Genomic DNA, 13397 nt, shown 5'->3' on the forward strand with positions numbered 1-13397 from the left:
TGCATGTCTCTTAGTAGAACCGTCTTTCTTCTTCTTGCGAAATGTACTAGAACCATCTTAGGGCCCATATTGCGAAGAGAAGTCGACATTTCCATGTTAATTAGTCATCATTTGGCGTTGTTCATTCGGATTAACAAAACATTCATGGCTTTTGCATGTGGTTATGGAATTTATATACTATTGTGAAAAGCATGCATGCATAGATTTGTTTTGCGGCATGCATGCACATGTACTGTGCCATTGCTCAAGATTCTAGGGAACATATCCCACAAGCATCTCAGTGAATAGGATATATTGTTAGATCTTGATGCTACATTCATATGCCAAAATTGCTAGATACATATGTCGAAACCTTGTTCGATACAACATTGCAAAAACTATAGCATGCCGCGCGACTTAGCTGCCAAAGAAAGGCAGCTGGTAGGTAGGTAAGTCGACATCAACAAAGTAGACAATACATTAGCAATCACAAAGCATTACATACAAGTTGAGCTCATGACATCATCAAGTGGAAGGCAAATTTCAAAATAATAATCATTAAATTTCATAAAAGAAAAGTGGAGTGCACTATATTTTTTCCCCTTGTAGTTCACCCGCATTATGGAAAGCTAAACACTTGTCGGTCTCACCCGTTTTTGACCCTCCATGATCTCTCGCTCTCATACTTTGGTCTTGCTACTGTTCTATAGGTTTCATTCATCACAAGCTTGCAACTTGCAAATAGTACTACTCCATCCTCCTATCCATGTTAATTTATCAACACAGGATAAGTAACATAATCTGTTACACGACACATATTCCTGATAGGGAAATTGATTGCATGGTGCATGCATGCATGACCCCAGCCATCGCCATTAAATAATTATCTATCGTTCTAGTTACACATGCTCTTGTAATCTTATTCATACAGTAGTAGTTATATATCCTCTAAAAATTTGGGTGGATAATATGAGTAACACCACATTCATTCGGTAGAAGATGCAGCTGCAGCAGTGCTGTTCTTGCATGGCTCCGAGGAGCAGCTACTGTGATTGCTCGAGGCCGGGGAGGAGGCGGCCTTCTTCTCCGGTGCCGATTGCTGCAACAGCTGCTCGAGCATCTCATTCAGTTTGGCCTTCTCGTCCCTGAGCTGGGCGCTCTCGCGGCAGGCGTCGGCGCACCCGCGCAATGCGCAGTTGAGCTCGTCGAGGAGGCGGCGGTTGGCTCCGCGGAGGTGCGCCACCTGCGCCCACAGCTCGCTCAGCTGCCGCTGCTTGCGCATGCGCGATCGCCGCGCCGACTCCCGGTTCGAGACCATTCGGCGCCGCCTCCGCTCCTCCTCCGCGGAGCCAACTCCAGGGCCAGCACCGCCTACCTGGAAGTAGTTCCCGCCACCGGCGTCAGAGCCCGAGCTGGGCGAGCCACTGCCGCCGGCGAGGTGAGCGGCTTCTTCGACTAGGATAGCGTCAAACTGAAAGGCTGCTGCCACGTCGTCGTCGTCGGCAAGTAGAGCGGCAGGATCGAAGGAGGGCGGGAAGTAGGCTTGAGGGGGCAAGGTCATGTTCATGTGGTGGTGAGTGGCGAAGGAGGAGGAAGGGCTTGGGGGCGGGAGGAAGTGGAAGCTGGCAACATCGCCATTGTTATAGTGGTACATGATCCTCTTTCTTGTCTCTTGTTTGCTTATGGCAGCTTGTAGTGTAGTAGCAGAGCACTAGTAGATCTTGTTTGTTGGCTTGGCTATGGCTGATGAGGAGAGAAGAAGCCATGGCCTTTTATAGTGTGGCACAGTGGTTTGTTGCCCAAGAGAGAAACAATGGTTTCTCTTCTCTCTCATATTGGGCTATATTATTCCCTTTTTTCTGTAGCCCGAGAATCTAATATTGAGCTAGAGTTCGGTAGCTTACATATATGGGCGAGGTTAATTAGTGAGCATCTAAGTGCATCTACATAGGTGTTACTCCTAGATTGTTCTCTGTATCATCCACAAATATGGGCGAGGTTAGTGAGCATCTAAGTGCACTAGACCTGTGCGCTGTGTATATCTTGGCCTATTAGTTACCAAGAGAATATTTGCATGGATGCATGACTTGACCCAAGTCAGTCTCATCGGGCAGGTGAATTTAATCCTCCATGTTTCTCCATGCCAAACTCTGTCTATAGCTTTTACACATTCTCCTGGTGATACCTTGCTTTCGGTAACCAACTTTTAATTATTTAATCGACAAAGCAAATGCCATTCAGGCAACATGTTGCGTGCAAACTTACAAGTGATATCCACACACAAAATATCACAGTATTTTTGCGCTTACAGTTTTCTTGCTGCCATAGTTCAGGGATTTGAATATGATTATCGAATTCCAGTCTACTCGGCAAACAGGAGGGAGGGGCTCCCACCTAAATATGATCCTATTTCAAGAAAAGAGATTGATCTAGTCTCATGAAAACTGGATCGAAAAACCGAATAAAACACCATCTTTACCAGAAAAACAGGATCAAAAGCCATCAAAACAAAAACTCGTACCCCAAGACAGTCGACAATACTCACACATAACACATAGAATGGATCCGGAGTCGCTGCCCCGACATGTATCCCCTTGCTAAATGAGATGACCCTCCGTAGACCCCGAATGTTATGCCAAACAACCGACGGCGCTTCCCAACTTACCAGTGACCAAGTCCTCCAATCGTAGTGCGGGAGCAACAAACTCCCTATCAACCCGACACCAGGGTCACCTCACGATCCTTCCGTGCCATCGCCCCGATATACCACCGCACGCTTTCCAACTGAAACGCCTCACGACCAGGGCAACTAATGCTGCATCATTTTGGTTTTCCATACTCAACGTCGCATTATTTGTGGTAGAGGCCGCAAACTGGATTTGGATGAGAAGAATGACGCCATCCAAGTGATCACTTTGTGCAAAGGCAGCTGGTGTCACGAAGCTTTTCGATGATTGAAGTGAGTGTCCACTACAATGGCCCCACCGTCGAGTAGCAGCACGTGTAGGCCCCACCGGAAGTGGATAATCAGGGAAGGGCCGCAGCCCACTGTTTATTAGTAAAACTCTATGCTCAAATCAAGATCGTGCAAAGTGTTGCGTTTGCTTGTGAGTCAAATATCAACGCATTGGAGTTGGCCGGAGATACATGCTCCAAGTGAGAGAAACGAACCCATGAAATGACAAGTAAGTTGACTTACAGAGTCAACTGGAACTTGAAAGAGGTATTTAAGATACTGCAACATGTGGTAAAGTTGAAGTGTCATTAGGCAGATATACTTAATTCTCCTTGTCAATTTCTTATTGGCCATGCCGCATAGCTGCTTTATTCCCCTAGATGAGGTACCGATGAAAAAAAAGGAGGTGAGGTACCACGGATGAAAATAATTGTCCACTGGTGACATTATTTTGTTTTTTCTCAATAGGAGTGCTGACATTAATTAACGTGCATGTGGCTGTCCTTTGTAAATGTGGGTTCATAAGGTCACAGGAGTGGACTAAACGGAACTCAGGTGGTTAGGTTTTCTGTGTTGGAACCAATTCATTAGGGTTCAAGTTCTAGATTTTGACATTAGTGGTTGCATTTACCTTGATTTATTCCTGGCCTTTTACCGATGTGCGTTCAGTGGGACTGGATGTCTACGTCGATGCAAAGACGTGTGTAGCGAGTTTGTCAATCTCAAGATGTTGTGTCGATTCCGTATCTCGAATTCTTTACTTTCCAAATGGTAGAGAATATATTAATTAAATATCTCTTTTTTTGCGAGATTACTTAAATATCTCTTAATGGTTAAGAATTCTGCTAACCATTAGATTGCGATTGTCGAAGGTTAGCATTAATTTGGGACCATCTTAAATTTTTTGATGTACTTCCTTCATTTGAAAATACTTGTTATGGCTTCAGTGCAATTTGAACTAAAACCATGACAATTTTTTATGTACTCCCTTTGTGTCGAAATGCTTGTCGTGCTTTTGTCAGGGTTTTAGTTCAAAATCTAAAACCGTTACTTGCATTTTTGAACTAGGGGAGTACATGAAAGGAAGAGGTAATAGATGATAACGAAATTTGTGTGCAAACACAAAAGTAATGTAGGATCCACATATACGTGGTTGTCATTGGACGTACCGTCCTTGTCAGATCAGTCATAACTCGTCAAGTGATATTCTCCATCACGCCTCTCATTGTGTCGTAGGACACACTTCAAAATCTCAACAAGATGGAGAGGACCTTCATTTGGTCTGGCCCGGACAAGAAGACGGGCGCAAAATGCAAGGTCAACTGAAATGTGGTCTGCAGACCAATGAGCTAGACAAGTTTGCTCGGGCTTTATGGCTAAGTTGACTTTGGTACGAATGGAAGGAGCCTAACCAACCATCGGCTGGGTTGGGCAACCCTTGCACCGAGGAAGGCTTGGATTTCTTCTATGCCTCAACCACAATCATCGTCCGGAATGGTGCAAAAATACCTTTTTGGGACTCTCCGTGGTTGCTTGGTCGCAAGCCCAAGGATGTTACCGTGCTTGTTTTTGAGGCCTCGAAAAGGAAGAGATGGAAGCTACAGGAAACCCTCTGAGGGAGCGCATGGATGACCCACATCAAGCATGACACAGTTGTCTCCGCCGCCCATGTCCAGGAGCTTTCTTCGCTTTGGGCATATGCACAACTTCCATCTTGACGATCAGGTTGAGGACGACATTGTTTGGAAACATGTTGATGGAATATAGTCGGCGACCAATGCGTACAAGGCACAATTCCTTGGTCCGACGCACTCGTCAATTCACTACATGGTCTAGAAAGCATGGGCTCCCCCGAAGGTCAAATTCTTCGACTGGCTAGTCTTTCAAGACTGGATTTGGACTGTAGACCGGTTGGAGCCGTGCGGTTAGAAAAATTGTGGGCTTTGCCAACTTTGCAAAAGAGAGCAAGAAATGAACATCCATCTTTTTGTCAAGTCCGCTCCATCAGGCTCTGATCACTGATAAGCTCGGTCTTGCGCACATTGCCACCTCCAATTGACGCGTTGAGGACTTCCTTATACATTGGTGTGATAAAAGAACCGACATATGAAACTCCGATAAACGAGCGATAGTCTTTCTCACCATGCTAGTTTCTTGGACTCTTCGGAATGAGAAAAACGCGTGGGTGTTCCCCCACAAAAGGACGCATTGTTGTACGAGAGTAATTGTCATGCCGTTTATTGTTACAATAATTTATAAACTATCAGACTTTGTTCTCCCCTTATTTAATGGATGAGTCCTTTGAAAAACCATATACGTGGTTGTCATAGAAGTTCTGAGACGGTTATTAGATTCGACCACTTCGCCCTTATCTTCTTGTATTCTCTTAAGAGAGCAAATATTCATTGGAATTAACTGGAGCTTTGCATATTAGTTGATCACACGGCAAAGTATCTAGGATCAGATGGAATGCCACTAGGAACGGGAGAAGAACATATGCTCCTAGAGAGCATTCAGACTAACGCAAAAGTAAGCGGAGCAGACTGTGAGGAGAGTGAGGACACCAACAGAACGACCCCAGCCGGATATTCTGTTTGCGTACTACCCATGTCTAGTTCTAAACCAGTTTTAGCATCTATTGACATGCCGTCATGATTACATTAACAGTATAGCACTGTCGAATCTAAAAATAAGCATTTGTGTCACCTCTGATTTGAGTGGCGCCATGCCACCATGCACGCTCTCTCCATTGAAAAGAAGTTGCAGAAGGCTACGAGTGAAGATAACGAAAAGAAAACCCATCAGTGGGGGTTCATGTGCTGGCTTGTTGGGTAGTCCAGATTTCAAACGTGATGCATCCTGTCTCAGGATGCAAGCGGGGCGGGTTGCGGCTGCCCGCTACTGGTTATTGCGGACGCGAGCGGATTCTGCGCGCATTTGCGGCTGTCCGTCACCGTCCACTAGAATTAAGGTGGGACAATGCGGCAGCCCGCATAAATCCGCCACAAACCCATAATTTATTCAATGTGCAAGCAGAAAACAACCAATGACCTGGCCATCGGCAGCGTCTTGAACGCACCTGAACAGGTGGCTGGAGGCGCCGTGGTTGCGGAAGTAAGGGGTGAGGCAGTAGGAGAACTTCGCCCAGACGAGCGACAGGCGGCCACGACCGACCCGATGAGCCCGGATGCGCCGTTCAGGGCACCCTTCGCGATCCGCGTCAGGCTCACGAACCCGAAGCCCAGCCTCGCTGCACCGGATTGGAAGGTGAAGGCCTCTGTGCCGAGCGACCCGAAGACGCTGCCGGCGCCGTAGATGGCGACGAAACAGCAGCTGCCGTCCAGGGCATAGAGGTGCATGCCGTTGGTAGCGCACAGCTTGCCGCTGTCCGCGCACGGCACGACCGCGAAGCTCGACGAGCGCCACAGGTTGTAGTAGGGCAGGTCCTGCTTGGCGCACGCCTTGAGGCCGCACGTCGTCCCGCACTGGGTCCAGATGAGGTTGCTGCCGGTGTCAATGAGGGCGGGTCACCGATGAGGTACTCGACGATGTACTGCCGGGTGGCCAGGTGCACCGGCGCGCTCACGTCGTCGGATGCCCGAAGCCGCTGCTGCTGTGTGTAGGTCAGCCGTTCCCGGCTTACAGCAACGGCGCGCCGCACGCGCTCCTCCGGACTTGAGAGAGCTCCGGCAGAAGCTCGCCCTCCCCCTCGGTTCTTGTGGGCTTGCAATTAATGCCGCTCAGAGCACTTGGTATGAACTTGGTCCACACGAACGCATGTCTTTGTCACAACACGAGGGCGAGCACGATGAGTCTGAAGAGCACCAAGCCACCAAGGGGGCCACATGTGGTCTCGCCGCTGGAGTACAACGTCGACTGAGCTAAATATTCAGTTCATACGCGAGACATGCGGGACCTCGTTGGACATTACGGACGGACCATTAAAGCCGCTTCACCTAATGCGGTTTGTCCGGCGGCATTTAGTGGGCTAACTATGCGGGGCGGCGTTGTGGCTTAGCGGGTTGTCCCGCGCCGCTTGCATCCCTAATCCTGTCGCCACATCTATAGTAGCTGCATCAATTCAATTGCTTTCAATCAATATTGAAGATGCCAAGGGTATGCTCAATCACATGAATGCTTAAGCCGCCGTATATATCAGAGAGGGTCGTTCCATTTTCATGCTCTCAAATCTCAATCACATGAATTCATAAAGAAACTCAAGTGTTCTTTCTTTTTTCAAGATAAACTTTTGATCTATTCGCCATCTATCAATGCAGTATAAAGAACACTAGAAGTAAAAATTACATCCAAGATCGTAGACGGTGTAGCGACGACTATAAGCATTAGAATGAGCCAAAGGCGCGCCGTTGTTATCGCCATTCCTCGCCGGAGCAGGGCAACCAATATTATAGTAGACAGTTGGAAAGTCGTCGTGCTAATGCTCATAGGACCAACACACCAGAACAACAATTATCACCAGTGAATAGAAGCATAGATCAGAAGGATAAACCCTACAAATACACGAAGACACACAAATGTAGACCCGATCCAAATGGATTCAGTGAAGATAAACACGACCCGATCGCATGAGATACGTTGGTGACAAACCTTCACACGCACTACGATGGAGGTAGACACACCTCCAAAAGGATGGCTAGGCGGTGAGAACCTTATTCTAATTTCAGAAAGTTGCCGCCGTCTACTCTTCTTGGGCCGGATACAAATCCAAAACATCCCCAAGGAAAACACCTAAAACTGAAGCAAGAGCCCTCCCACCGGACGCGGGGGGGGGGGGGGGGGGGGGGGGGGATCACGCCTCCCTAAGGCCACACGAGAGAAGGCAATTGTTGAGGGACCGCCTCCCGTTTGCAACGGAGGTGCTCAAGAGGAACAACCAGGTAATAGGGATGTGCCTTCTTTGTAGGGTACCAGAGACGAGGGCCCACATCCTCTTCTTCTATTGCATGGCGGTTAGAGCTCTTTTAAAGCTTTCTTTGGACGTGCTTGTATAGATTATTCCTTCTCATGGCACTTGAACTCATTGTATGGACGCGGTGTTGGCTTTATTTATGAAGTGAGACGAAAGCCTATTTTTAGATAGAACGATTACACTATAGAGACCATTGCACTGTACTTAGTTGGTGTGCTAGTGAACCGACACTATAGCGAATTGGTTTTCTAGTCCGTTTTTATTTCAAACTTTTTTGATAACTTCAACATCGTCAGAAAACATGAAAAATTCTTGATTTTCAAAGAAAAATAAAAAAATAGGAATATTATTTTAAACACCTCACAATTTCTGAAAATCTGATTTTTTGTTTGAAATTGTGAAAAATGAAACAATTTTTTTTCTAAAAAGGAAGTTTTTTAAAAAAACACGAACAACTTTAGAATTGCGAACAAATTTTAAAAATGACCTTTTTTAATACTGAAAAATTTATTCACAGTGCAAACATTTTGTGATATGTGAAGAAATTTTGAGAAACTCAAACCTTTCTTGAAACCGCAAATATTTTTGAAATTAAGATTTGTTTTTAAAACATAACAATATTTTTCTAAAATTTGACCAATCAATTTTTGAAAGTACAAGCAATATTTAAAGATTTTGAATATCTTTTGAGAATTGTAAACTAAAAAAGAAAATAAAAGAAACAGAAAAATGAAATAAAAGAAATAAAGTAAATAAATAAGATAAAACTGGTTCAAAGAAACATTATAGAAGGTTTCTAAAACTGGGATGCTCGCATATAAAAAACCAGTCAAGTAGGTCGACCCACTTCGTCGACCGCACTTGTGCGATTCAAGAACAATGTGCCGCATAGAGCGGCACATAGGATTCTTGGAAATTTACCTTCACATTGTCTAAGCATAGACATCGTCGTTTGGCGACACCACTGAGAGTCATTGGAGCCACACCGCCCGCGGGTTGTGCTCCAATTTTTCACACAATGAGTTGGGGTAGGAAGCCGGGAGGACGTTGATGTGATCGATCAGGCCTCCATCACATGCATCGACGTTGATCCAGCCGCCATCGTGCACCATCCTTAAAGCATCTCTAATAGAGGCGCTAAATAAGCTGTGCGCCCAAAGTAGGTCATATAACGCGCGCCGGGCGAGAGCAGCACTCCAGCGGCCACGCAAAAATGATGTACGCGGTAAAAACGTGCCACCGGACTGGGAGAAATTGCATCGCATGCATCATGTGCACCCGCTCGCGTGCATGCAAACCTCCAACCGCAAGTCACCACGCCCACCTTCGCCCCTCCTCGCGCCTCCGTCGGTGATGGACGGTCGCACCGACATGCCCCCGACCCCTGCCTACGTCTGTGACCCATCGACCACCGCCTCCTCCTCCTCCTCCGCTGTCGCAAACCCTTCCACGGGGTGGACCTCCGGTTTCCCCGCCAGCGGAGCACCGGCTCCAAGCACCGTTCTCACAAGTGGAGAAATGTCTATCCACACTTCTTGTTCTTGGCGCGCCATTTCTCACTAACACCAGCACCAATATTTTCAAAAAGTGCTGGCATGGGCTAAATTCGTATGACATAGCTATTAGCTTAGTGTTGGCATTGGACTTGCGTGGAATGCCATTTGTATGTGGACTCCAATGTTGTGTGCATGTGTAAATTACTTATGGCGTAACAGGTTAATGCTATGCCGACAGTATTTGCTATATCTATGGCATAGGCTTTGTCCGTATGCCAACAATATATTTTGTGGGTCTATTTTCCTTGTCAACTTTTGGACCCACATAACACCAGCGTAGTGTACAATGGGACGCCGAGAGTATACATATTAGTGTTGACATTGTATTGTCTAGCAAAACTAGTACTAATGTTGCATCACTTCCCACGTGGTCAACCTTGTGTATACACCTAGTATATTCTCTTTTTCTTCCTCTTGCTCTTCATCTTCCTCATATCTCTTCCCTCATCTTAAGAAGGAACCCAATTATTCTAGCATGATTCTTAATTAGGTAGTTAGATCTAGCTAGGTGATGCATTAGTTAAGTTTGCTAGCTTCCACACACCCATTCTCTAAGTAATTAAGCTTGCTATCTAGCTCTCTCCTCCATCTACTTGCATTAACACCCTCCATTAATAACGCCCTCCAACTTACCTATGGTCCACCGGCTTCTTGCGCCATCGATCCAGAGGACTAGCTAGCTCAACTTGTGTCTCTCCTACTTGAGGTAATTAACACAAACCACTTCCTGGTTATTTAATTATGCATTTTATGTATGTGTGTGATTTCTATATGGAGAAACGTGCATCGATGCCAAATTTGTAGAGAGAGTTGTCAAGGTTTTGGCAAAATATTAATTCATTTCCGTTTTGTCAAATTTCCGGTATTCAAATATACTATTTTTTAGCAAAGGTCGTTCCGAAATTTTGTATGCATTGTTAATATATATGTAATTCCTTTTGTATTTACCTTTATAGGCTAATTTGATCTATCTAAAGATTCAATATGGATCGAAGTGTGAAGGCCTTTCTCAATTTCACGTTGACGAATATGATACAAAAGTGTGGAACGCGGATATTATGTCCATACAAGGGTTGCAAAAACAGAATTTTCCTTAACCCGTTCAATGATAGCGTCCTCGCGCACTTGCTTCGTCGTGGTTTCGTTGAAGGTTATACACGATGGACAAAGCATGGTGAGAATGATGATGTTCGTGACGACGACAACGGACCGACCGATATGGAAGCGGAAAACCGTTCGATGAATTAGCAGGGCCGCCAAAAGGAGGAAACAATAATGAATATGCGCCTCGAGGAGGAAATGATGAAACGCCACCCAAACATGAAGAGGGCCATGTCACCCCAAGATATGTCGTTGGATGAAATGCTGCATGATCCCCATGTTAAAGAACTGCTTCAGAGGAAGATGACAAGTGAAAGAGCTTCTATTAAAGAGGCTCTCAAGTTGTCGCAATTGGAGGTAGACACGAAAGCTCCATTGTATGAAGGTCCGATCCTGAGCACACCCGCTTTCACGTCACGCTCAAACTTCTAGACACCAAGGCAAGATTCAAGAACACAGATGCAAGTCTGGATGCTACATTGGACTATTTACATAAAGTTTGTCCAAGGGGAATATGTTGCCTAAGAGTGTTGATGAGGCGGAAAAAGTCGTGTGCCCTCTTGATTTGCCGCATGTAAGATATCATGCATGCATAAATGATTGCACCTTGTATCGTAAGGATCATGAGCACAAAACAAAGTGTCCAACTTGTAAGGAACCCCGATACATAGCTGGAAAGAAGGATCCTCGAAAAGTTGTTCAGGGAGTCTGGGATTCTGGGGTCCTTGGGTGGCCGGTTAGTCAATTTTGGATGAGCCCATTGGGCCGCGCTAGAGAAGACCAGACTTGATGACCACCTCTACTCTGTAAGAAATATCCCGAAGATTGGCGTGTACTCCAAGCTTAGAAGGACTAGATCGAGTCATCTATTCTCGAATATAGTTCGTATCTTATAAACCCTAGGGGCCCTCGTGTCTATATAAACCAGTGACCCCTATCTGTATAGAGAAGGCTGAATCATCTAGGGTTTAGCACATACAATCTCGAGGTAGATCCATTCTGTAATCATCTTCATCAATACAATCAAGCAGGACATATGGTATTAGCTCCATAGGAGGGCCCGAACATGGGTAAACTGTTGTCTCCCCTCTCTTCCTGCAACCCATAGATCCAAGGTCCACAGTTTGGGACCCCCTACCCGAGATCTGCTGGTTTTAACACCGACATCGGTGCTTTCATTGAGAGTTCCACTATAGGTTCGCCAAAATTTTCGATGGCTCGCTTAATCGTCAGCGACAGAATCAACAAGGGTGACATCTTTGTCCTCGGACAGGTTCTCTCGTTTGGCAGCATAACGCTGCGCGCAGACTCAACCGACCGTCTTGGCCAGATCGAAAGTTCCATCCACGATCAGGGAGCGAGGTCAGGGAGTTTCGAACCCCCAACCCATCCACAGACCAATCTGGTCCTCACAGGGATCCCGGCCTCGGCCAGGGAGAGCGGAAACCCCGAAGATTTAACTTCAGGCCCCGCATCCAACCACGTCCTCGGATCCCTCTCTTTTGAAGAGTCGGCACTTAGATTAGACCTAACCCGGACGACAGGATTTCTACAAAAGGCTTTGACCAAACACACATCTCTCACGGTGGCCACGGAGGTTAACTCCAAAAATCATCCTATGATGCAGCAGGATGAGTCCCCGTCATTAAGCGAGATGCTCGGCCTGATCCAATGATTGCACATCTCAAACAGCCCGAACCACTCAAAGTATGACTTGGGACATGGGGAGTTTTACGGCAAACCCACCACCCACTTAGTAGCAACAGTCGAAGATTTAACCGACGCGTTAGTCTACAACTCCGAGGAGTTTGAGGGCATGGACGAAGAGGCAGAGGAACCCACTTCCACAAACACAGAGCGATGGACCGCAACGCCCACTTATGACGTCTACATGGTGGACACACCCGGTAACAACGATGACCTTCCCAATCAGCCAAACGATGAAAAATCTGGGGAGGAGAATTCAAAGCACCGAAAGCAGTGTAAGTGCACTAAGGTGAACAAAGGAAAAGTCCCTGCACAAGGCACTAGGGAAAATAAAACCCATAGGACCACGGAAACCTCGGTATGCCAGAACATCCACTCGAGGATGCGGACCAACCCGAGGAGCAGGACGGCCCCGACGACATCAATAGGTCAGACGACGATGATTACATTCCTTCCAATGACTACCTGGAGGACTAAGGCCTCGCGATACCCGATGAACTTGGGGGCCAGGAAGAATTTCGACAGATTCTTCTAGCTACCGCTTGAAGCTTAAAGTCAAGGGAGCTTAAACTCCAGGCCGAACAAGACACTATAAACAACAGATGGACCAAGGTACTGTCCGCCGAGGAAGAGCACGACCCTGGATGGTTGGGTTAGAAGTAAAGTTACCCACATCGCCGACTGTAGGCGCAATTCAATGACGAGGCCCCAAGGCTCGCATCCCCCAAGCGAACGGATTATGACCAGCCTGACCGCCCGCCTCGAGGGCGCGTCAGGGTGGCATCGGACGCCGAACATTACCTCGGGCCACCCTGTGGAAAGGTAAAGGAGAAAGCACACCCTTGTGGAAGAAACGACCTGTGATACAATCTGGATAACAAGACAGGCCGCAATAGATCCATTTACGGGTCAAGAAAGTACTCCCCCACTAGATGCGACGGAGAGCCACCTCGGGTCCCGTACTACGGAGAGATTGGGATTCATACCGAACTCAACCCAATGTTAATCTTCAGCACAAGATAGTCCACACTAGAGGCGCCCTACACCCACTATGTTTCACTGATGAAGTCATGCAACATCAGTTCCTAGAGGGAATCAAACCCGTTAATATAGAACCATACGTCGGAAACCTGGATCCTGTGGTGTGGATAGAAGACTTCCTTCTCCA

At 46.6% G+C, this 13397-nt stretch overlaps 1 protein-coding gene and 1 pseudogene across 1 annotated transcript; both read right to left on the bottom strand.

The window, feature by feature from the left end:
- Nucleotides 1–649: 649 nt before the first annotated feature.
- On the bottom strand, nt 650–1764 carry LOC123412851 (bZIP transcription factor RISBZ5-like). Its single transcript, XM_045105796.1, has one exon. The coding sequence runs from the start codon at nt 1631–1633 to the stop codon at nt 965–967; it is 669 nt and encodes a 222-aa protein (XP_044961731.1). The 5' UTR covers nt 1634–1764; the 3' UTR covers nt 650–964.
- A 4035-nt stretch (nt 1765–5799) lies between these two features.
- Nucleotides 5800–9238, bottom strand: LOC123408361 (annotated as a pseudogene).
- Between the last annotated feature and the right edge of the window lie 4159 nt (nt 9239–13397).

This window comes from Hordeum vulgare, chromosome 7H (assembly GCF_904849725.1).
Source record: "Hordeum vulgare subsp. vulgare chromosome 7H, MorexV3_pseudomolecules_assembly, whole genome shotgun sequence".
NCBI classification, from domain to species: domain Eukaryota; kingdom Viridiplantae; phylum Streptophyta; class Magnoliopsida; order Poales; family Poaceae; genus Hordeum; species Hordeum vulgare.

Coding starts and splice junctions, on each gene's coding strand:
- LOC123412851 (XM_045105796.1), bottom strand. CDS start 1,633: ATGTACCACTATAACAATGGCGATGTTGCCAGCTTCCACTTCCTCCCG.